Below are 25,700 nucleotides of genomic sequence, written 5' to 3' on the forward strand. Positions count from 1 at the left end.
TTTTTTTGAGATACAGCAACCAGAACTGCACACAGTATTCGAGGTGCAGGCGTTACAGGGGTATTATAACATTTTCATCTTTGTTTTCCATTCCTTTCCTGATAATGCCTAACATTCTATTTGCTTTTTTAGCAGCCGCCGCACATTGAGCTGAGGGTTTCAACATATCATCAACAATGACACCTAGATCCTTTTTCTTGGGCAGTGACTCCTAACGCATAACCTAGAATCACATAGCTATATAGTTCGGGTTCCTCTTTCCCACAAGCTTCACTTTGCACTTGCTCACATTAAATGTCATCTACCATTTTGATGCCCAGTCTTCCAGTCTCACAAGGTCCTCTTGCAATTTAACAACTTTAAACAACTTTGTGTCATCTGCAAATTTAATCATCTCACTAGTTATTCAAGTTTCAAGTTTAATGGTTATTTGACACATCGCCTATCGTAATACTAAGCAATTATACAAAATATTTAAAATTAGGGGGTACACAACAAAAATACATATCAGATACAAAAACAGAATGGACTAATATGGCACAAAAGGACTAAGGGTAAAAACTACAATAAGGTATAGTAAAGGAGAGAAAACAAAAAAAGATAGAACAAAGAGGAGGGGGGTAGGAGTTTTTTTGATTATCCGCATGGAATAGAGAGAGAGCAGAAAGTAGGAGATTAGATCATTGTTCAAAGGCGTCTCTATATAAAAAAGCTTTAAGAGCTCCTTTAAATTTATCTAGGCTTGCTTCCTCTCTAATGTAAGGGGGAAGAGCATTCTAAGTGAGGGGAGCAGTTACGGCGAAACAGGAGTCCCGGCGAGTGCCAAATATATTAAGAGTAGGCACGAAAAGTAAGTTTTGGGAAGAAGATCAGAGTGTTCCAAGTGGGGTATGAGGGATAAGTAACTTATCAATTCCCATCTCTAGATCATTGATAAATATGTTAAAAAAGCAGCAGTCCCAGCACAGTCCCCTGGGGAACCCCACTATTTAATTAGGGATCAGTTAGAAATTTGGTGTCCATTTTGATCTTTAAAGCAGTTCACTGTCGCCCATTTTTCATTCGCTATATGTCTATTAGAGCGATCTGATTGGTTCGTTTTTGAGGGGGCGTTGGCTTGACATCAGACACCGACACATACAAGATCTGACCCGGAGGTAGCCATGTTTGCGACGCCTGTGAGCACGGAGATTATGTGCCGGAGTGAGTTAGGAAGTTTAGTCTTGTTCTTAAGTTAGGAAAGGTTAAATCAGTACGGATTTAAGCATTTGAGTTTTGAAAATTGTTTGTTATCGGTCTTTTAGTGCAGCCATGATGCCCTGACGCAGCTTAGCGAAATGCTGACTAGCCACCATCGGCTTTGGCTGAGCAGACTTGCCATTGTAAAGTTTTTTTGATTGAGAGGATTTGCCATTGAATAGCAGTGCATACAAGTTGAATGCAGAGGGGGAGCTTGAGAAGAGCTAAGAGCCTGTGAAACTAGTATATATTTCTAACATTTCATGCTGGCATCCACCCTGTACGCAGTTTGTGCACACTACCAGGAGGCGATTTTATGGTTGCTTCTGAACACTGTTGTTTCATGAGTTACTTTGTCAAATGCCTTTTGAAAATCCAAATAAACAATATCAGTCAGTTCACCTTTATCCACATGTTCATTCACCCCTTCAAAGAAATGCAGTAGATTGGTGAGGCAAGATTTTCCTTGACTAAATCCATGTTGCCTTTCTCTCATTAATCCATGCTGATGTATATAATCCTGCAGAGAGGAATTCATTTTAATTTTTGTTTCTAGCTTAATTTTCAACTGTATAATCCTTTGGGTTCAGATTCTCTACAAAGAACCAAAAATGGACTCCATGCAAGGCCAGATTGACACTGTATTGGCCCCTAGGAAAAACATACTTACAGTCATGTGAAAAAATTAGGACACTGAAATATTCAGTTCTTTCTTAAGAAATGTTCACACATTGATATCAAATTTTTTAAATTGTTTATCACTGGAAAAGAAAATGATGTAATTGTAGGTAAATAGCAAAGACTTTCCTTGATTTACTCGTGAAACAAAAGATATCCACAAAAATGTGTATTCTAACTGAGGAATAAATTAGACACCCCCACATATCTTCCCACTTAAAGTGGCTCAAATCACAGTTGATATGTGCAGGGATAAGTTTGCAGCTCCTAACTGGCAAACTTTCTGTAAGTTTTCCAACAAGTATGCAAACTCTTTTTGTAGACTGGACAGCTGTCCCCCAATACCATGAAAGATGCCCTTTCACTTTCAAGGTTAAACTCTTCAACTGGGTCTCCGTACTGTCTAATGGGAGTTTTCCGGAAAAGTTAGGTCAGATATTGATTACACCAATTGTCAAAAATTCTATTACCTTGGCTTCTAATTATAGGTCTATTGCTAGCATTCCTTTGTTTACTAAATTGCTGGAGAGTCTGGTTAACTTGGAACTGACTACCTATTTAGATAAGGTTATGATAACCAGTCAGGTTTTTGATCGGGTTTCAGTACCGAAACAGTCTTGGCTTTCCTGTTTATCTCCACACATTATTTAGTCAGGGTACAAGCGCTTTGATTCTGCAACTTGATTTAAGTAGCGCTTTTGATCTGGTCGACCATACTATTTTAACTGATTGCTTAGAATCTATTGATATTTCGGGAAATGTCCTGAACTAGTTCTGAGGTTTCCTGGGCAGTAGATCGTACCAAGTGTTCAAGGATGATAAACTCTCTTATCGTTGGGTAAACATATGCGGAGTTCCTCAGACTCACCTTTTATCTCCACCCTGTTTTAATATTTACCTTGCATCATTGGGAAACCTCTTGCAAAGTTTAAATCTTAGGCTTTATATTTATGCTGACGACATTACTATAGTCATTCCCCTAACGTGTCTGACAGTAGAGATAACAAATTTTATAGCAACTATTCTGAATCAGATTGAATTCTGGATGAAAAAACTAAATTTTTTCTTGCAAGTCTTAGTGACAAGATTAAAGAATCAATGATACACCTAAATGGTTGTGACTATCCTATAGAACAGTTCATAAAAATATTGGGAGTGACTTTAGATTGACACCTTACCTTTAGAACAACACACAGATTCGTTACTCAGGAAATATTTCTCAGTTCTTTGGAAACTCCGAACCATTAATAAATATTTTGATACAGCTTCCTTTTGTTTGTTAGTTCAGTCATCGATACTGAGTATCCTTGATTATTGTAATATAATCTACCTGGCGCCTATAAGAAAATCTTCAAAAGACTAAGAGTGGTTCAAAACACTGCTGTCCGACTGATTTTCGGTCTGAAAAAATGGGAGCATGTTACTCCTTATTACCAAAAATTACACTGGCTACCAATTGATACTCAAGTTTTATTCAAATTTGCATGTATTTGCTTCAAATCAATCTTCGGTATTTCCCCAGGTTACCTTGCTTCCCATTTCTCTTTAAATCACTCCAATAAGCCCACACGTAGAGTCCAATTATTCTCATATCCTACTGTCATATCGTGTCGTTTGAAGAGATTTCTTGAGAGAACTCTCACTTTCCAGGCAGCTAAAATGAACGCCTGGTTTGGCAAAATCATGCCAGGAGTCTCATCCTATTATTTTTATAGAAAACTAAAGACACACTGAACTGCTTGGGTGGAAACAGGAAACTGAGTTAGAGGGAAGCTTTTGACTGAGCACCGCATTGCCGATCTGAAGTTCTGTTGATGCTGGGGTAGGAGGCCTGTTGCCGATCTTAAGTGTCAAGGGGGTGGGGGGGCGTTGCTGATATTGTTGCCAAAATTGGAAAGGTGAGCGGAAGGAAGAGAGATGGGCCTATGGTGGATGGAGAGATTGAGAGAAGGGGGCAGATGATGGAAGTGGGGAGAAGGGGGAGAGAGAAGAGGGCAGATGATGGAAGTGGGAAGAAGGGGGAGAGGTAAGAGGGCAGATGATGGAAATGGGGAGAGAGAAGAGGGCAGATGATGGAAGTGGGAATAAGGGGCAAATGATGGAAGTGGGAAGAGAGAAGAGGGCAGATGATGGAAGTGGGGAGAAGGGAGAGCAAATGCTGAATGGAAGTGGAGAAAGAGAACACATACTGGATGAAAGGAGGGATAAAGACAAAGGACATATGCTGGATGGGGAAAAAGATAGAGTTAGTGAGATAGTGGAGGGGTGAAGGAAAGGGGTGGCATGCTGTGGGTAGACACAGTGAAAAGAGGGAAACTGAGGACTGCATATTAAGAAAGAATTTAATTTAGACGGAGGCAGAAAATAAAGAAGGAAGACCAAAGAAGGAAAGGGGAGAGGAGAGAGAGATGCCAGAGAATGGGGAAGGAGACAAAGATATCAGATCTGAGCGGAGGAAATGAGACGAGAGAGATGCTAAAAACCACAGGGGGGAGGGAAAGAGAGATGAAAGGAGAAAGATGCCAGACCATGAGGGAACAGAGGGAAGATGATGGATGCCAGACCAAAGGGGGGAGGGGGGGTCTAGAGGAGAGATGGCAGGGGGAGATAGACAGTTTCTGGAAGGGGCAGACAGAGAATGGAATGGTCAGATGCTGGATTGAAGAGACAGGGCAGACACTGGAAGGAAAAGAGTGAAAAGACGATAAAATCAGAAACCAGAGACAACAAAAGGTAGAAAAAAATCATTTTATTTCTATTTTTGTCATTAGAATATATCAGATTTGAAATATATATCCTGCTAGAGACATAACTGGGGACTGCAAAGCCCAGGCAGTGCTTCTTTAGCTAGATGGCAGGGGTAGAAAAAGAGGGCACATAATGGAAGGAGGGGATAAATAAAAGGAGGGCACATGATGGGGGGAAAAGGATTGAGTTAGGGAAATACTGGAGGGGGTGAGGAAAAGAGGTGGCAAGTTGTAGGTAGACAGTAAAAAAGGAAATTGATGAGAGGGTAGTAAGAATGTAATCTAGATGGATGCAGAAAATAAATTGAAAAGGAAAATGAGGGAAGAAAGGGATTGCAGAAGAGAGGTATGGGTGAGGGAAGGAGAGGAGAGAGATGCCAGACCAATGGGGTGAAAGGAGAGATGGAAGGGGGAGGCATACAGTTTCTGGAAGGGACATAGAAGGAGAGAAGATGCCATATAGGGGCACAGAGACGGAAGACAGTGGATGGAAGGAAGAGAGTAACAAGAAGATGAGGAAAGCAGAAACCAGAGAAGACAAAGGTAGAACAAAAATTTTCTATTTATTTATTGCTTTAGGAGACATGTCACTGTTTCTTTGGTGTTGCATTGTATGCAGAGTCCAGCTTCTTGCTGGTTCAATTTAACCTTTGTCTATGTATTTCTATTTTATCCCCCCTTTTATAAAACTGTGGAGCATTTTTTATCGCCAGCCATGGTGGTAGCAGCTCTGATGCTCAGAATTCTATGAGCGTCAGAGCTGTTATCACCAAGTCTAAAGTCCACACTACAGTTTTGTAAAAGGGGGAGGGGTTAGTTTGTGATGACATATTCTATACTAGGCAAAGGTGTGTTCGAAAGACATGGTTTTCTGTTAGGATTGCCGGTGTAGGATTGATTTGTACTAGTCTGGCTTGTTTAGTTTTACAATGGGTGTATTGATGTTGTACTGCTCACTGCAGTATATAAGATGCTGCCTTTTCCTAGGTACTCATGTGTGATGTGTGGCTTGTTACTAAAAATCATGTTTTTTGTACAGATGGGAGGGAGGTGTCAAAAAATGATGGGCCCCGGGTGTCACATATGCTAGGTACGCCACTATGTATACCTGGTACTAGTAATACTGATTGCCACAATGTCTACTTTGTAAGCTCTCCTCGCCTGTATCGGCTCTTGTTTTGTAAGCTCTCTTCATTGTAATCCGCTACCGCGGCTCTTCTGTAAGCTCTCCATGTTTGTATGGTCTCTTGTGTAATTGTAAATCGCCTTGAACCATTATAGGCATAGAGTGATGCACAAATCCTAGATTAGATTAGAGTACTATGAGGTTTTCTTTTCTTGCTGTGCCTCCTTCAAAAATCAACAGTCAATGAAAGCAGGAAAGCTGTGATGGAAATCATAATGACTATGTGCCACAGCAGACTAGTCTGGCTCTCCATGGCTCTTCAATGCTTGGTTGTGATCACAAAGTCCATAATCATTGTAGTGCCATAATTTTATAATTATCAAAACCAGTATGTGGAACATACTGTGCTGAAAACCACTGGTTACGAGCCAGCTCAAACAATATATGAGAATGAAGTATTGCAAAGTACATATTTTAATCAAAGAAAATATTGACACTGGCACTCAAATGGCTATTTTATTCCATTTTATTGCAGCAGGCAGAATAATCTATTTCCTACAATTTGTATATAAAGCTGGAGCCTGGCAACTTATAAAGAAAATCTGAAACTATTCATTGTAGTGTAAATATGTCTCTAGGTACATAAGGACAGGTGTCACATTTACTTATGAACTATTGCTTTATGGAAAAGAAATACTCACCATATTAATTTTAATCAGAAAAAGACTGGCGTCTTTTAATTTGTGACTGAACAAATACATAAAACAGTTGCCCTGAGCTGCCATTCTGGTGTGTAACTGGACAGGCTTTTGTGTTTTTTATAACAATATTGGAAACTGTACTGAAGAAATACAGTGCCCTGTTAACAGAAGATGAATAATGTGTTAAAAAAGTACTGGATAGAAAAGTGAATGATGTCACCTGCAGGCAGCTATCTTAGATGTATTTGATCTTGGGTCTGATTAAAACAACCAGAGCTGTGGAGTCGGTATACCAAACCTTCGACTCCAACTCCTCTGTTTTTCTACTCTTAACTCCAGCTCCGACTACTTGTAGTACATCTAAGAGAAATTTGATTAATTACAGAAATATAGGCTATTTCTTTATGTACAAAATTGGGATTAATAGACTACAGAATGTCGTTATTTGATGCACATATAAAATGATAAATTTATCAAATATTATAAACCCTTCCCTCCTTTTTTTCTACTGTCTTAACTCCAACTCCGACTACTTGTAGTACATCTAAGAGAAATTTGATTAATTACAGAAATATAGGCTATTTCTTTATGTACAAAATTAGGATTAATAGACTACAGAATATAGTTATTTGATGCACATATAAAATGATAAATTTGCCAAATATTATAAACCCCTCCCCCCTTTTACAAATCCATACTATCAGCTGCCATGTGGCAAATGTCCCAAATTCCTGTGGGCTTCGGGGTAGCAGCGGCCCACACTGTTAAGCTTTGTAAATGATGAGGTTAATGTTGTAAGTTTTAATTTTTTTAAAAAAAATTTCTTTATTCATTTTAAAACTTTCAACAAGTAATTCATTATACAATCATATACACTATAATAATAATTTTGAAGCTGACGCTGGAATCAAAGTCAGTACATTTTTACTGACTGACTCTACCCAGAATTGTTTCTGACTTTGACTTCAAAGTCCTGAAAACTGCTACAGTCTTTGTCCCGTGTTGGTCTCTCTGTAAACTAGGTAGATACCAGAACAGCATAAAGACAGAAAGTGATGCTGGCTAGAACTGTAAGACCAGTAGAATTTACCTAATCTACAAATTTTATAGGAGCGTACAGCCAGAAAATTGTGGTTTGAGTTGTTTCTTGTGTTTACAAGAATGTTTGTGCAGGGTTTTTCAAGGCTATTTTTTTTTGTTGTTATAGGAACAATGCCACAAAGAAGGTACACCCTTCCCTGTAATGGCAAAAGGAAGCAAGTTCAGGCATTTGCTTCCTTTTGCCAAAGGCCAGTATTGATGACAAACCAAAAATACAAAATTTTGTGGATTTTTTTTTCCTGTTTGTTTTTGTTTCATAACATTGGTTATTGTTGATATTTCCCATGTCATTTAAAATGATTTCACATCTCTACTACTTTATTCAGTAGGAAAGACCTCCGTTGATTTCTGGCATTTTCTATCTATTCTTCACAACTCTGGAACCTTATGGTTTATTTCAAGATGGCAGTCTAAAGTCGAACATAAGAAGAAAAATGTCCAAATGAACTTCCCAACAGTAGTCCCAAAACTGAGTTTGCAACAGGCTTCTTTTCATTATTAGTGCATTTTCTCCAAACAATAGAAAATTATATAAAGCAAAAGAAAACATAGACAAAGGTAAAACTAACAGTAGGGAATTCTGTAATTACCAAATCCCCAGTTCTTTATTTGTGGTTCTGTCCCACATAGCCTAGCTTAAAATTTTCTTCATGCAGTCCAATGGAATGCATCTTCTTAGGTCCCACTAACTCCTCAGAAAAACTGTCCAAGATGGCCTGAGAATGATCTGAGGAACATTACCATCTGTTTGCTTTTGTGTTTTATTTTTGCTGATTTGTGGAACCATTTGAGATAGTAAAAAGGAAGTAGAAATTGAGTATTATTCCCTTGGAGTATGTCTTTTCCCTTCCTGGGAAATGGAAGGTCCGATGTTGCAGAAGAGGCATATGTATTAAAATTTGGTGTCGGGAGCAGCCTGACATACATTACTCTAAATCTTCCTGATGGGCTTTTTTCTGGTCTTTCCATGGGATGGAGTGAGTTGCTGAGAAGCAATGATGTGCAAGTTGGTAAGGTGAGTGCCAGTTAGATTTATTTGAGACCTAGCACTTGGAAATCCTTTGGTTAGCTACCATAGTTATCAGTGATTGGAGAATCTGAGTGGGATAAAGCTGGCAAGACAGTGATGTTGAAGAAAGGAGTGATTGAGGGGCTGTTAGGGATGGCAGCAATGGAGTAAGAGCGTAGATTGGTGAATGCAGTCAAATTAGCTTGCTCTGTAACTTTTGTTTATGATGTAAGCCAGTGTCTCTACACTGTGGGCCTATTTATAAGAACAGGAGAAAAGGAAGATCTCCACAAAAGTTGCCATTAAGTGACCAATTCAGTTTCATCTTTTCAAAATGAAATATGAAATTTGATTTGTCACTATGGGCAAGTTCTCTCACATAAATCCCACCTCCCTCAGCCACTCTGTCGCTCTCTTTCTCTCACACATCCCTAAAAGTTCTGTCTTTAGCGGCTATTGGCTTAGCCAGCAAAGTCTACAGAGGCAAACTTTGACTCAGATATTCAGTGCCGGTGGCTGGATATGGCCCCACCATTGAATATCCGGAATTGCCACGAATCTTGGGAGGTAACCAGGCTGCCTCCAGCATTCTCAATTTCAGGCCCTATATGTTTGTTTTTATAGCATTCATTTCATTTTGTTTTCCCTGCAGCTTCAGATAAAAAGCAGCAGATTATTTGTATTTGCCATGCTGCTTGAATAACATTTTACCTTAGTTTTTTTCTGGCCTCAGAATGGGTGAATTGAGCTGAAGTAGCAAGAAAATGAATGTATTTTAGACATTCCTTTTTTTACTCTCTGCAAAGCTCTGGGAAAACAAACAGCACAGGAAAGCTGCACAAACAACAATGCATATTACCGAGGAAGGTACTTCATAACATGTTGCAAGCCTTGCTTGACTGGATATTTTAATCATTAACAATTTATTAGGCAAAATCACCTCAAAAAGAGCTTTTCCACAGATCCTGGTGCCTACTTATTTTAAAAAAAAATGAGTGTTTGTTTTTATTTGAAATTTCCATGTAAATGTTTAGTAACAGTGGATGGGAAGAGTTATGAGGGTTGTTTTTTTTATTTTTTAGTTTTTGCAACCAGATTAATTAGAGGGTTTCATTACTGGTAAAGGTGTATTGGCTTCAGGTCAATTTGTTTAATACAAATTGTTTCTTTAAAAAATATTTTTCTCTTTAGAAATTGGGGTGGGGGAGGAGGAATTTATTGGAAGAAAGTATTTGGCACAGTTAATTAGGATTGTATTATCCTTTGTTTTTTTAAATTTCTTATTGCTTTTTTTTCTCTCTCCATTTCTTCCTATTAATGTGGGATATTTCACATATATTTTCTTCAGTGATGATGTAGTGTTTTGGATTTTTGAATTTCTTGTCACTTGCATGCTAAATCCTTAAAAGTTAAAAAAGAAACAACAAAAACCTGAGTTGCAGAATATGTGAGATTATTCCTTGTCTGTATTCCTGATGTGCGCTGTTGCATTTGTGAGTTACTAGCACACATTTTGATTTGGTAATACAGTAAAACCTTGGATTGCAAGTAACTTGGTATGCAGGTGTTTTGCAAGGCAAGCAAAACATTTTATTAAATTTTAACTTGATATACAAGCAAGGTCTTGCAATACAAGTCCATATGGCAATCTAGTTTGGCTGTTAGATATTGCAGTTCTGAGATATGAATGATTTTGTGTGTCAGCGACAAGATCGTGAATTTCACCCTGCTTTCAATCGGGAGCCAGTGTAACTCTTCCAGTAGTGGGGTGGTATTTGTCTACCTCAATTTTCCCAGCAGAAATCTTGCTGCTGTGTTTTGTACCATTTGAATCTGCTTGATCATGTACCTTGGAATGCCCAGCAGGATTGCATTGCAGTAATCAAAGATTGAGAGTAGTAGGGTTATTCAAGTTTAATAAAAATTTGATTGATCGCCTATCCTACTCGTAATTCTAGGCGATTATACACTATGTTAAAATAATGAGGTATTTACACGTTTAAAATACTCAACAAAAAACTTAATTGCAAGGACAAAACAGACGAACAAGAAACAAAAGGGAGAAGGGTGAACTACAATAAAGTCAAGAAAAGAGAACAAAAAGGACAAAACAGGAGGGAGGGAAAGGAGTTTCATTCAGAGCTGCCTGTACAGATACAAGGAAGGAAAACTACAGCATCTCTATATAGGAAACATTTTAAAGCTCCTTTAAATTTATCTAAGTTAGATTCCTCCCTAAGATAAGGGGACAGAGAGTTCTAGATAAGGGGAACAGTAATTGCAAAAGAGGTTGTACGGTCACTGCAGAATGTCTTAAAAGAGGGGACAAAGAGTAAATTTTGGGAGGAAAATCTGAGAACTCTAGAGGGAGAGTGAGGAATGAATAATTTGTTGATGAAAGCTGGTTTTCTGGATTTATGTGTTTTGAATGCGAGTAAAGCAATTTTGAAAGTAATTCTATGAGGGATGGGAAGCCAGTGGGCATTTTTAAGTAAAGGGGTAACACGATCATATTTCTTAGAGTTGGTGATGATTTTGATGGAAGTGTTTTGTGTTCGTTGAAGTCGTCTGATTTCCTTTTGTAATATTCCTTTGTAAAGAGTTGCAATAATCGATTTTAGAAATTACAAGCGAGTGTATTAAATGATCAGGTACTAGTCATTTAATGACTTTTACAAAGCTGCGTTAGCGGTTTAACGCGCATAATGGTGCACGCTAATTTGCCAGCCACGCTAGCCGCTACTGCCTCCTCTTGAGCAGGCGGTAGTTTTTCGGCTAGCACGGGGGTTAGCGCGCGCTATAAATGTGTGTGGATAAAGCCGCTAACACGGCTTTGTAAAAGGAGCTCCATGAGAACGGGCTACTGGGCTTGATGGACCATTGATCTTACCCAGTACGGTTGTTCGTATGTTATTATACACACATCACATCATCACTCTCTCTGACACTTCAGGTGTGTGTAGTGACTGTTCTAAACAAGCAAGGTCTTGCAAAACGAGTACATACAGTATTTTGTATTAAAGTTCTTGGGTTGTGGAGTTTCCATTATTTATTTTGGGGAAATTTGCTTTGATATACGAGTGTTTTGGATTACAAGCATGGTGTCAGAACAAATTATGCTTGCAAACCAAGGTTTTACTTCTCTTCCACCAATAGTTATTATTGTTGAGCATTATACTTTTCTTTCTGTTGTGTGTTCTGTAGATGGTTTATTCATTTTTATTATGCTGCCTTTTTTCATTGGATAACAGCAAAGCGGTGCATAATAATTAATAACAATGTGAAGAAAATGAAAAGAGCTACAATTATGATGGGGGCAATGCTGGCATGGCAGTCATTGGTAGGCAGCCGTAACGCAAAATGAGGGCAGACGATGTGGGTCCTCGAGCAGATGTGTTCCTTGAAAGTCTGCTGTACCCCCAGCCCTTCCGAACAGGAAGTGGTGGGACATGGCAAACATTGAGCATGTAAATCTGTTCAAGGCCCTGCAACAGCCACTCTCACTTTGCCGAGCGTTCGGCCTGATGGAGGGTGACACACAACATTGGCAGCAGCAGTGGTGCCACTCTGGAGGGAGAACGGAAGGGACAATGCTAGTCATTTGAGGCAGGGAAGGAAAGAAGAGAGTGGATACAGGAGGAGGGGGTTGCAGAAAGGAAGGTGAGATGCTGGCCGCCTGGGTTGAGAGAGTAGGGAGGGGCAATGGGAGATGCTGGCTACTTTGTGGGGGGCGGGGAGAAGGAGAGGAAAGGATATTTTTAAGGGGTTAGTAGTTTGAATTTGGCTTCTAACCAGTCGTCCCAGCAACTTGCTGGCTTCGCTTACTTTCGACCCATGGCCTATCTTGGCACTAACCAGGGCAGTGCAGGAATAGTGTGTGTTGTTCTTTAGCAGCATGCTCCAGTTAAGTGTTGCTGGGCATCAGTAATTAAGTGGACATAAGTTTCTCCTATCTGGTTAAATTGCTTTGAATATTGGGTGGATACTTTGAACACAGAACTCCTGTGTTTGTTTGTTTTGGGGTTTTTTGTGTGCATGCTTCCTTTTTCTTGGCTTTTTACCTAATTATAGGTACCTAAGTATAGAATTGCTCTCGAAGTGGCAATATTCAGCTGCTATATGGCCATTTACTGAACACATATTTAAGGCCACTGAATATAGGCATGAATGTATTTATTTATTGGTAGCAGCATTTAAATGAAGCCGACGGCACAGTGCGCTGTGGCCGCTAAGAGAGCGAATAGAATGCTAGTTATAATCAAGAAGAGTATTACAACCAGGACGAAAGAAGTTATCCTGCTGCTGTATTGGGCGATGGTGCACCCGCATCTGGAATACTGCGTTCAATATTGGTCGCCGTACCTTAAGAAGGACATGGCGTTACTCGAGAGGGTTGAGGAGAGCGACACATCTGATAAAAGGGATGGAAAACCTTTCGTACGCTGAGAGATTGGAGAAACTTGGTCTCTTTTCCCTGGAGAAGAGGAGACTTAGAGGGGATATGATAGAGATTTATAAGATCATGAGGGGCATAGAGAGATTAGAGAGGGACAGATTCTTCAAACATCAAAAAATAAAAGAACAAGAGGGCATTCGGAAAAGTTGAAAGGGGACAGGTTCAAAACAAATGCTAGGAAGTTCTTCTTTACCCAATGTGTGGTGGACACCTGGAATTCGCTTCCAGAGGCCGTAATAGGGCAGAGTACAGTACTGGGGTTTAAGAAAGGATTGAGAAGGGTATAAATAGAGGATTACTGCACAGGGCCTGGACCTGTTGGGCTGCCGCGTGAGCGGACTGCTGGGCATGATGGACCTCAGGTCTGACCCAGCAGAGGCATTGCTTATGTTCTTATGTTAATTAAAATACATATTAACATCCATCACTGGAAATTACCATAATATACGACACAGTGGGGACGATTCTATAAAGGGTGCTGTTGCGAGGGTCTTGGCTATTTAAATTGCTTTTCTGGGGCTAACCAGGCAATTTCAGCGGCATGTAACCGGATAGAACCACTAAAACTGCAAGGCTAGAGCCTAAGTCAAAACCAACTATTTTGAGGGCATTCCAGAGGTGAAGTTAGTACTTAGTTGGTTACGATAACCACATAAATAGGACCACTTAAAATGTAGTCCTGTACTTATGTAGTTCTTCATAGCCAGTTAATTGCCCAATAAGTCACTTAATAATAATAATAATAATAATAATAATTTTATTCTTGTATACTGCCATACCGAAAAAGTTCTAAGCGGTTCACAACAAGGTGAGCTAATACATGGGATACAGATAAAATACAAATTAGAACAATGGACTTAAAAACAGATAAAGACAGAAAGCATTTACAGTATAATGCAGAAAATACCGGCATGGCAGGGAAAGAAGTAATACGTAGAACAGATAACCAGCTATGTTTTTTTCGTGGCCCAGTATTGAATTTCTAGGTATAATGCCAACAGTGCTCATCAAAACGCTGATCGCCCCTGGCTGAATATCAAGCCCTAAGGTAGTTTTCTATAACAGCAACTTTATAGACTAGAGCCTAAGTTGACATTTGGGTGCCAACACATAGGCGGCCACATCTAGGCACCAACCCTTACACAATGTAAAAGGCCTAAGTGTTGGCACCTAGGCGTGCAACTTAGTGTTATATAATTTTGGCACTTAAGTGTGTGACCCACTCATACCCTGCCCATGCCCCTTCCAAATGCATATCCCTTGGCTGTTACATACTAACACACACTTAAGCTCTCTTTAACTAAGCTGCAGTAGAGGTTTCTACAGTTACCCGGGATGCTCTGCTCTGTTCAGTTTTTATTATTTTCAAGTATTTTTAAAAATCTGTTTCATGAGGCTTCAGTGCCCAGAGGTCCTCAATTTGGGGCAGCTCTGCTGGAAAAGGATGCACATTCTGCATGGGTGGTCTGTAGCTCAGGGACAACTCCCAGGCGTACCTGCTGAGCCAGCCTGCTCTGTGTTTTTTTTGGGAAGCTCAGAAACCATTCCCCTAGGAGCTAGCTCATATTCTGATTTATCAGAGGCTTGAATACAGGCTGTGGGGCCTCTGTGTTAGTCCCTTTGGGCTTCAGGGAGCCAGCTGCATTTTTTTTTTACTCCCCATCATGATGCAAGGATTCGTGGGGGTTGAGTTCACAGTTGATATCAGTATGATTGGCAGCACAAAGATCTCCAGTTTTGGATCCCTTCTAAAAGGACTTGAGGCAGAAAATTTTCTCCTTTTAGTCAGGCTGCAGCAAAGCTGGTGCAGGCAGACACCAGCATCTCACAGTGAGTACAGTCCATTATTCCCTTTGAGGAAAATCGGGAAGGGAGGGGGAGATGAACTTTTGATTTTTAGAAATTTCTGGGGACAGGGATAGGGTCCCCCCTCCAAAACCCCTGTTCCTGACTTTTTGGAACTTCAGGGGAGCCCCCAAAGGCTGTTTGTGGCGTAAATTCCCTAGCAGCTGCTATCTTGGATTTTATACAATCTTTTTTTCTAAAGCCTCCAACTGCCTCAAAACCTCTTGATTTGGCTCCAAATCAAATGGGATGGACACCTCAGGCTGTTCTGCTCTCATATCATGCCAGTTTTGTGCTGGAAGGTCAGCCGAGGAGCGTTCACATGTCACAGGCACATGAGGCAATCCTCTAGGGCTGGGGAACTGCAGGGGATTTGGATGGCAGGGAAGAAATCCCTACCAGAGACCCAAACAGTGAATACATGAAATGCAAGTGTGTGGAAGCGGCAGAACCCAAGAGAAGCTAGTTTGAGCTCCTGCAGGGGTCTTTGGGGCCTCCTGTTCAGGGGTTTACTCCAGATTTCATTATTCTCCTGTGGAAAAATCACTGTCTCGAAGAGCGTTCGATCCCATCATCTCTGGCCATCTTTGAGGTCTGATGTGGTAAGCAGTCAATTTATCACTAGAAGGCACAGGTTACTGACATCCTTGGATTTTTGCAACAAGGCCTGGCAAATGGTTTAGCACTGAACTCACTGAAGGCTCAGGTGGTAGCTCTCTCCTGCTTTCGAGACAGATTTTGAGCCTCTCGCTGGCTGCACAAGGTGAGGTTGCCTGGTTTTTGAAAGGGGTTGCACATGTGCACCCTCAAGTATGGCATTTCTTTCCTTCATGGGATTTGAATTTGGTTCTTTTAGTGTTCTCTGAGTCTCTCTTTGAGCCATTGAGAGTGACTTTGAATACTTTATTCCTCATGGCAATTACTTTGGCCAGGAGGGTGTCTGAGATTCTTGTTGGGACCCATATCTTTGTCCTTTCAGGATTCAGTGTCCATCTGCACAGTTTCTCTTTTTTCTTCCTAAGCTCATTCTACCTTTTCATTTAAACCAGGAAGTGTGTTTACCCTCCTTTTGTGGATGAGAGTTCCAGTGCCTCGGCTTGAAGGTTGCATGTGAACAGGATTTTGCTGTGCTATTTGAAGATTAATGAGTTTCATCTTTCTGATCAATTGATGTACTTGTTCCATGGTGGCTTCCAAGGTCTCCATTTTGAGACCACTTACAGTTGAGGCACACTTGACTCTGGCTCAGGCAACCTCCTAGGTGGAAGCTCAGGTGGTTTCTCCGGAAGAGATTTGCCTTGTGGTAGTGGTCATCACTCCATTTTTGTGAAGCACTACAGGCTACACATGCTGGCCAGCACCCACTTGAACTTTGGCAGAACTGTCATTTGGGGAACCTTTTCTTCCAAACCCTGTAATTCTGATTGTGTACATAAGAATATAAGAATAGCCTTACTAGGCCAGACCAGTGGTCCATCTAGTTCAGTATCCTATCTTAATGGTGGCCAATCCAGGTCTCAAGCACCTAACAAAAAACCCTCAAATAGTAGCAACATTCCTTGCTACCAATCCAGGGAAAGCAGTGGTATCTCACTTATTCAGTACATTATGGCTTCAGAGGGCAAGGAAGGTGAAATTGTTGCACCTGATAATTTCCTTCTTGGAACCAGCCCTCGTGAAACTAAAGCCCAGGGCGTTCTTCTGTTTCCCATTCAGTAAAAGAGAGAGAATGAATCGAATTTGTAAATGGGGGCTAGTAAGTACCACAGAAATGGTGATGATGATCGCTTGATAATCATTGCAACATCAGTAGTTGATGGGGTTTGGATGTGCATTATAAAGGATCTCCTGCTGCTTTGGCAGTTGCATACTGGAGTTTTCCACTGTGCACCAGCCCTTATACCGATGGTGAGTTTACTAGAAAAGATTATTTTTCTCTACCTCCCATCTGCCGGTAGGAGGAGATAATACCCATTTGTCCAGGATGGTACTGCTGGAAAGGAAATTATCAGGTATGTCATAATTTTAGGAAATTATCAGGTATGTCACAATATTGTACTTTTGTGCTTCAGTAATTGTAGAAAATGTGATACATCTCTCTCATTATCTTATCTATGTATAATTTGTATAATTTTCTCCTTGTTTTTAATCTTGCAAAATGCTTACATTTATTGTAATTGGGTAGTGTGTCAATAAAAGTAAACATTGAACATATATATATATTTTTTAAAAACGAGAACATGCTTACTTTTATCCTGGAAGTTCAAGAATCTAGAAGATGTAATAAAAATAAATTGGAGTATTGTTTTTAATGTATATAATTTTGAAAATACATGCAGACCAATCAGTCTTGGGTGAACACATTCTTGACTACAACAGCAAGCCATATTTTATTAAGTCAAAAATACACAAAAGGGGCTGATAACTCAACAAAAAATATATGTTGAGTGACTCAGAGAAAAAATAGCAAAAAAATAAAGAAAAGTCACTCTATATTGTTTTATAATGAAATGAAAGCAAATGTCCAACAACTGCTGTAAAACTAAGGCTCAGAGACATGAAGGCAGATAATACCGCCTCACCACCCAATCATCGCATTGATTGGGTGGTGAGGCGGTTTTATCTGCCTTCATATCTCTGAGCATTAGTTATATTTTATTAAGTGGCATAGTTATCAATATCAATATGTGCTACCATTAAAACATTACAGTTAACCAGTTATTAATAACTAGGTCTCATTGCATAAAATGGGAATTGTGCTAAAATCGCATGAATTAGTGATAATATCTTAACAGTAACCACACTAATAACTACACCCCTAAATGAATACCCCCAAGATGCATACTCGTTGTAAATTTTCCCTGTGAAAGAGCAATATGCATCACAGATATTTAATTTAAGGAGAGAGTTAATGCAGCATTTACAGCAAAACACAAGTTTAATTCTGCCTTGCTTCCAAAAGAATAGTGATATCTTCCACTTTCCACGATTGACAACAGTGACATGGACTTCTGGAAGAACATTTCATCACTTTGAGTTTGTCACAGGCTTTATTACTTGCAAATATGAAAAGAACAAAGTCTAAACAACTGCTGATACTGCAAATGGTTTCGGTAAACTCATAGATGGCATACATTAGGCTTATGTTTTCAGGGTTTATTAGGTAGTTAATTCTGTAAAATAATAAAACCATCATCATGACGTGATACGGGGCAAAAGAAATGGTAAACACTAATACTGAAGCTGAAACCAACATCAAAGGCTTCACAATTCTGTTCTTTCTATGACGGTGCTTTTTCAGTTTTCGTAACACGTTGAGCATCAACACGTAGCATGTAAAGATAATTGTGAATGGGACAATGAATCCAAGTATAGTCCTGCAGAGAATGATGGGAATTACGTAGTCCAAAGGCCCTTGAATGTTGTCCAGGCAAATAAGAATTTTGTCACTTCTGTGAGTTGCTATGGTATAATAAAAATCAGGAATGGCCTCAATTAAAAGGAAGATCCATATAGCAATTGTGCAAAATATGGCCTTTCTTTTGTCCCACCATTTTAATGAACTGAGAGGATGAACAGAGCCCACGTACCGATCAAAGCTAATAAGCATGAGGAAGAAGATGCTTCCATAGATATTGATATTTAGGAATATTTTCTTGATCCAGCAGAATTTCTGAGCAGAATGCAGACCTAACTTTTGCAGATTGAAAGCAACTGAGATGGGAACAGTAAGAATCCAAGTGAGGTCACACAGTGCCAGATTGAACAGGAAGATGATGCTGTTAGTCCATGATTTTTTCCAGAATACATACTTCAGCAGTACAGCAATGTTCCCCACGAATCCTATAGTTAGTGCTAAAATGCATGTGAAAATTAGGATATAACAGTACCATCTGCGTTTGACATGATTTCGGCAGAGGAAAGTAGTGCAAGTTTCATTTGCTAGTTTTCCATGAATTGAATCTAAGGAAAGAATAAAATGCAACTGGTTATTCTGATATTTCAAAATTTAGTAAATAATGTAGGGGGCAATTCTATGAAGGGTATCAAAAGATAGGTACAAAGATAAGAACATAAGAATTGCCGCTGCTGGGTCAGACCAGTGGTCCATCGTGCCCAGAAGTCCACTCGCGCAGCGGCCCTTAGGTCAAAAACTAGTGCCCTGAGTCTAGCCTTACCTGTGTACATTCTGGTTCAGCAGGAACTTGTCTAACTTTGTCTTGAATCCCTGGAGGGCGTTTCCCCCTATAACAGCCTCCAGAAGAGCATTCCAGTTTTCCATTACTTTCTGGGTGAAAAAGAACCTCCTTAACGTTTGTACAGAATTTATCCCCTTTTAACTTTAGAGCGTGCCCTCTCGTTCTCTCTACCTTGGAGAGGGTGAACAACCTGTCTTTATCTACTAAGTCTATTCCCTTCATTATCTTGAATGTTTTGATCATGTCCCCTCTCAATCCCCTCTTTTCAAGGGAGAAGAGGCCCAGTTTCTCTAATCTCTCACTGTACGACAACTCCTCCAGCCCCTTAACCATTTTAGTCGCTCTTCTCTGGACCCTTTCGAGTAGTACCGTGTCCTTCTTCAAATACGGTGACCAGTGCTGGATGCAGTATTCCATGTGGGGGCGTACCATGGCCCGGTAGAGCAGCATGATAACCTTTTCCGATCTGTTCGTGATCCCCCTTCTTAATCATTCCAAGCATTCTGTTAGCCCTTTTCGCCGCCGCTGTGCATTGCGCAGACGGCTTCATTGACTTGTCAACCAGTACTCCCAAGTCTGTTTCCTGGGGGGTCTCTCCAAGTACTGCACCGGCATCCTGTATTCGTGTATAAGATTTTTGTTACCGACATGCATCACTTTGCACTTATCCACGTTAAATCTCATTTGCCATGTCGCAGCCCATTTCTCGAGTGTGTTTGTCACATTGCAGGTCTTCGCAATCCTTCTGCATCCTCACTATTCTGAATAACTTTGTATCATCTGCAAATTTAATCACCTCACTCGTTGTAGCTATTTTTACAGTAGTTTAATAAAAGGACCCCTTAGTTTTAGTTTTGAAAATAACTGTACACTCGCATCATGATTACAAACCAATATGAAAAGCAAAGACACATGCACACGCATACACACCGTATGTTCCAACTTACATACCAATCCTTCTTAAAAACCGCTTTAGAAAAGTAACTCATTTGTAACCCGGGGACTGCCTGTATATGAGAATACTTGAAGACAGGGGGCTTTATATTTCCTAAAGAGGAAAGCAAATGGGAGTTTTTGGATCACTATGAGTTAAATGATTCTTGAGTTTATTTTTTTTACATTATCTGGTTTATTGAATTTGGTTGATATCTTATTTGGTATGGTTTTGTATTTACCTTTGGAAATTTATAACATCTTTTTTTTCCTGTTCAAAATATTTTATCAGTATAATGAGTAGATTCTGTCATCATTTGAGTTATTCAGTTTTATATACATAGTTGCTGTGTTACTGCTTTAATAAAGGTTTTAAACACAAACACATCTGCACATGACCTGGGTTGTACTATTCACACATCAGTGGTCGATAAATCTGACCTGCAGCGTTAGCCATTCTTGTAGAAACATTCTCCCTTATTTATGATCAATGAGAAAAGAACTTCTATACCTTAATCCACTTGCTCATATAAATCTATGGGAAAGCTTTTGCACGCTTCCTGCGTATGAATGCCATTAATTTGCTCTTCTTCCATCCTCGCCCTAAAAAATCATCTCCTCCTAATAGGTATACATGTTTGAATTCTTATTTTTGGGTCCTTTTGCTAAAGTGCGCTAACCGATTTAGCATACACTAAACGCTAACGCATCCATAGACTATAATGAACGTGTTAGCATTTACGGTGTGCTAAAACGGCTAGCGCACATTATTAAAAGGACCCTTTTATCTCTTTTGGATTGGAGAGCTAGTAATCACCACTTATTTAGCTGTATACCTAAACAAATCCAAGTTTCAAGTTTATTAAAATTTTGATAAAATGCTAATCATGAATTCTAAGCGTTTTACAATTTATATATATAAAAAAAGGGGCAAACATTAAACAGATAAGCACCAACTAAACAATTCTTGACAAACATAAAAACAATAGGAAAGTGGGGAGAACTACAATTTTAAAAGTAAAAGGAAACGTAGAGGGTAAAACATAATAGGGAAGCTAGAGAATTAAGATTATTAAACAATGCTGGCAGTCACAAAATCTAATAAGCAAACAAATGCATCTTGGAAGAGGTAGCATTTTAGATTTCCCTTAAATTTATCTAAGTTTTGTTCAGCCCTGATATGAAGTGGCAAGGAGTTCCATACTGTGGGGGCCGTAATTTCAAATGAAGAGGCCTGACGCGTGCTAATGATTTTCAAAGACGGTATTTGAAGAAGATGTTGAGAGGAGGATCTTAGGACTCTTAAAGGATCATGTGGAATAAGGAGCTTGTGAATGAAGGCCGGTTCTTTAGTATTTTGGGACTTGAAATAGACTAAGGGGACAGCAAAATTCCTACTGTACATGAACTAACCTCATCTCAAATTACTACAGGAAAGATAGGAGCTAAATCCCAAAAATATATTATACCAATAGGTGAGTTTTTTTGGTTATATTTGTAGCCATATTGGTCTTGGGGAAACTGAACTTGTTTGCAGGTTGTTGGTATTTTTATTTCATGGGTATGAGAATTATTCAATTAAATATAAAGAATCAATTTTAATATCTGTCATTAATATGAAGTTGTTTCTTAAGTTGAAGGTAATGAAAAACAGAATTTCTATAGGAAACCTTGATAGAACATAATGATAACACCTAGAAACACTGCATTTTTTGAGAATGCAGCTTACATTGTGAGTGCACAAAAAATGATTGTCCTCCAGGGATTCAAGACAAAGTTAGACAAGTTCCTGCTAGACCAGAACGTACGAAGGTAAGTCTAGACTCAGTTAGGGCTCTGGCCCTTTACCTAAGGGCCGCGGCGGGAGCGGACTGCTGGGCACCTGGTCTGACCCAGCAGCGGCAATCCTTATGTTCTTTCCTGTGTTATTGTAATAATCAGTTTCTTACCTTGACTGAAAGTGAAGGAATCATTGTAGAAGGAATAGTGAATAATGCAAGGTGCTGGTTTTAATTCTGGAGGCTGTCCTTCCATTTGATTACAGTTATTCCTCCTTCAAGCAGTGAATTCTTTCTTTTCATTGAATGAATCTGCCACTCGCCTGTTCCAACACTGTGTCCAGAGCAACTGTTGCTTGAATGGGAAATCAGACAGGTTAGGTTTCCTCCTCAAAATCAAGCTCCTCCTTGTATCTTAGAGGATAAAACAATCATAAATGCTGCATCTCACTTTCTGCCATATAGAACAGCAAATATTGATGACCTAAAAGATTTCCTCCCATTGTTTGCTTGGGAAATATTCATAGGATATCTGGAATCGAAGTACAGAATTCACACTTCTAGCTATACAGAATTAACTCGGAGAGAGTTGTTTATAATTAATAGGTAAGGGTTATCGTCAAGCCTATTTTCCTTGCCAAAGACACACAAAGTGAGGAATGCAAAAAGCTAGCATAAAAAGACCAGTTAACTGCCATTTATGAACATCTGTCAAGTTTTGGTGTTGGGTTTGCAATTCTCCTATGACCAATTATATTCCCTGTAGGCTGCTCCTTTACTGCTAATGGTTAGCCTGAGATCCAAGAGAAGTGGGTTCAGCACATGCAAGGGAAGTGGATTCAGCACATGCAAGTCACTTAACCCTCCATTGCCCCAGGTACAAAAATAAGTACCTGTATATAATATGTAAAGTGCTTTGATTGCAACCACAGAAAGGTGGTATATCAAATTTCATCTCCTTTCCCTTAAATATTTTGGAACATGTTGGATGAAAAAGGTTAGTTCTGCACTAGTAGAGATGTGTCCCACCTGCCTGTCACAAGACTGATTGTAATGTACAGTATCTCTTCTTATTCAGGATAATTGTTTTCCTCTGTAATAACCATATTGGGTAAATAAGGGCACAAGATACCCAAATAAGGTTGTGGCTGAACAAAAACATGTTAGTATTAAATACTACAAAAACCATGATTTTCCCCTGGAAAGAGGAGACCTCTCTACATGCCCCAATTTCATTAAATAACACATTACTAGATTGCGTTCCTTCAATAAAAATCCTAGGGGTCACTTTTCACAAAAAATTGTCATTTCATGAACATATAGGTAGTGTGGTTAAGTCCTGTTTTTTCAAACTCTGGATGATTCGTTCAATCTCAACATTTTTAGAGCCCAAGTCTTTGAACATTTAGTTATCACAAAATTAGATTATTGCAACAGTTTACTCACTGGAATCACTCAGAAGGAAATCAGATGCCTACACATAATTTAAAACGTCGCCATCAAGCTCATTACGAAATCTAAAAACTTTGATCATGTGATTCCACTCTTATACAAAGCCCCTGGCTGCCAATAAAACATAGGATTTATTACAAAATTTATTTAATAACTTTTAAAACACTACAAACTAAAATCCCCTCAATTCATCAAAAAATATCTTATTCCTTATGAACCTGCTCGTATTCTTAGATCTACAGACCGCGGATTATTGACTATTCCCTTGTTGCGAATAATTGGTACCAAATGCCGGGACATCTTCTCAGTAGCTGCTCTTCTACTTTGGAACTCTCTTCCTATCTCCATGAGAGAGAAATAAAACCTAGACCACTTTAAAGGCCTTCTCAAGAGTCATTTATTTAAAGACGCATTCAAAACTTAAATCCAATACTTTTTCCTCCTTCTTCAACTTCCAAAAGAAACAATTTTCAGCACCCCGTACCTTTTGTACTTTCCTTAACTGTTATTCTTTTCTATATCAATTGTATTTCCTCCTCATTTTCCTTTCATTTCATGTTTGTTAAGTTCGACCCTCTCATGTTAGTTAAGGCATTTGTTTTAAATACTGTTTTAAAATGCTTGTTATAATTATTTGTATTTTTATTAATGTTTTTATTTTAATCCCCTTTATGTTCTATCTGTGACTCGCTTAGAAGCTCTCATAATCGATGGAATCAAATTTTAATTAAAACTTGAAACTATTTAGTTTCCACCCAGTCCTTCACTCCTGTTGTCTAACCTTAGAGCAGTAGTCTCAAACTCAAACCCTTTGCAGGGCCACATTTTAGATTTGTAGGTACTTGGAGGGCCGCAGAAAAAATAGTTAATGGCTTATTAAAGAAATTACAATTTTGCATGAGGTAAAACTCTTTATAGTTTATAAATCTCTCCTTCTTTGCAGCATCCTCTAGCTTCCCCCATGGCCTCCCGGCCTTAGTTTCAGCTAATTTCCACAGCCTGCAGAGAGGATCGCCAGTGCTGTAGCATTCCTTGCAGGCTGCCATCGGCCTCCGCATCACATTCCCTCTGCTGTGTTCCCGCCCCTCCTCTGACAACAGGGGCAGGATCGCAGCAGAAGGACCGTGCTGCTGAGGATGACAGCTGCATGCAAGGATTGCTACTTCACCGGCAATTCTCTCTGCAGGCTGCGATAATTATCTGAAGGTAAGAGCAGTAGGCCAGGGGGGAAGCCGGAGGACGTTGCAAAGAGCGGGCAGCACTAGTACAGACCGCGGGCCGTATGTGGCCCCCAGGCCGTGAGTTTGAGAACACTGCCTTAGAGCATCCCAGGTCTCTTTTGTAGCTGGCTCCAGGATTTGTGGTTATAAGTATAAGCTGATAAAATATAAAGGTCAATTCTATAAGGCGGTCTAGAAATCTTATAAATAAATAAATTAATTAATAAAAGGTGCACCTAAAGGTAGGTGCCATTAACATGCACATACGTATAGAATAAAAGCATTTATGCGGGTTATTGGTGCCAATAATTGGCAAGTGCATGTGTAAATGCTAGGTGCTAGTTTATAAAATGTGCTTTTAATCCCCTAGTGCAGGGGTAGGGAACTCTGGTCCTCGAGAGCCATATTCCAGTCGGGTTTTCAGGATTTCCCCAGTGAATATGCATTGAAAGCAGTGCATGCACATAGATCTCATGCATACTCATTGGGGAAATCCTGAAAACCCGACTGGAATACGGCTCTCGAGGACCGGAGTTCCCTACCAATACCAACATGCAATTAATAATGTGAGTGGAGCACGGATATGCCAGGGGCACTAATGTTGGTCTGCAATCCAGTAAGGTTTTCAGGATTTCCACAATGAATATCTATGAGATCTATTCGCATGCACCCTCCATTAGATGCTGATTTAGTTCTTATGTATTGTAGAAATCCTGAAAACCTGACCGGTTTTCAGACCTCAATGACCAATATTGAATATCCCCTGTTATATGCATTTCATCTAGCAACATGTGCAACTTTGTATGATAGAAGTTGCATGCATAGCATGGTGCACTTAGGCCTGCCCACTTTTAACTGCATTGACATAAGTGGCTGTGCCTATATTTTCGTGTACCAATTCCGCCTTTCGCCTGTATTCTATAACAGCTTAGGCACGCCTGAATGTCGTTATAGAATTGGTGTTAAGTGGCTTTTTTTGTGGTGTCTGACTTATGGCACCATAGTATTATACATGGTGAAAACAACACAAACACAGGCCAAAAATAAATTCAAAAGGAGGAAAAAGCCTCAGAAACAAACCCCCTCACCCCACAGAAGTAGTTTAAGGTGGTGGGGTACAAACCTCATAGGCATAAAAAACCTCCCCGGAAATATTTATAGGCTCTGTGCGTGCAATAGTAAAAGATAAGTTCAATTTCCTTATGACCGGTGTATC

General features: G+C 39.6%; 2 protein-coding genes across 8 annotated transcripts in view; one reads left to right on the forward strand and one right to left on the reverse strand.

Moving 5' to 3' along the window:
* Positions 1 to 25,700, forward strand: part of TMEM117 (transmembrane protein 117) — a 649,075-nt gene that overhangs the window by 42,391 nt on the left and 580,984 nt on the right. The gene's annotated exons all lie outside the window — the stretch shown is intronic.
* LOC117367138 (P2Y purinoceptor 1-like) overlaps positions 17,534 to 25,700 on the reverse strand; it is a 30,597-nt gene continuing 22,430 nt past the window's right edge. Inside the window, exons 2-3 of the mRNA XM_033959447.1 lie at positions 21,984 to 22,167; positions 17,534 to 18,865 (exon numbers count right to left, since the gene is read on the reverse strand). Coding sequence (XP_033815338.1) covers positions 17,841 to 18,865; positions 21,984 to 22,068 — 1,110 coding nt within the window. The 5' untranslated portion in view covers positions 22,069 to 22,167 and the 3' untranslated portion in view covers positions 17,534 to 17,840. The remainder of the gene's footprint in view (positions 18,866 to 21,983; positions 22,168 to 25,700) is intronic.

This window comes from Geotrypetes seraphini, chromosome 9 (assembly GCF_902459505.1).
Source record: "Geotrypetes seraphini chromosome 9, aGeoSer1.1, whole genome shotgun sequence".
Taxonomy (NCBI): Eukaryota; Metazoa; Chordata; class Amphibia; order Gymnophiona; family Dermophiidae; genus Geotrypetes; species Geotrypetes seraphini.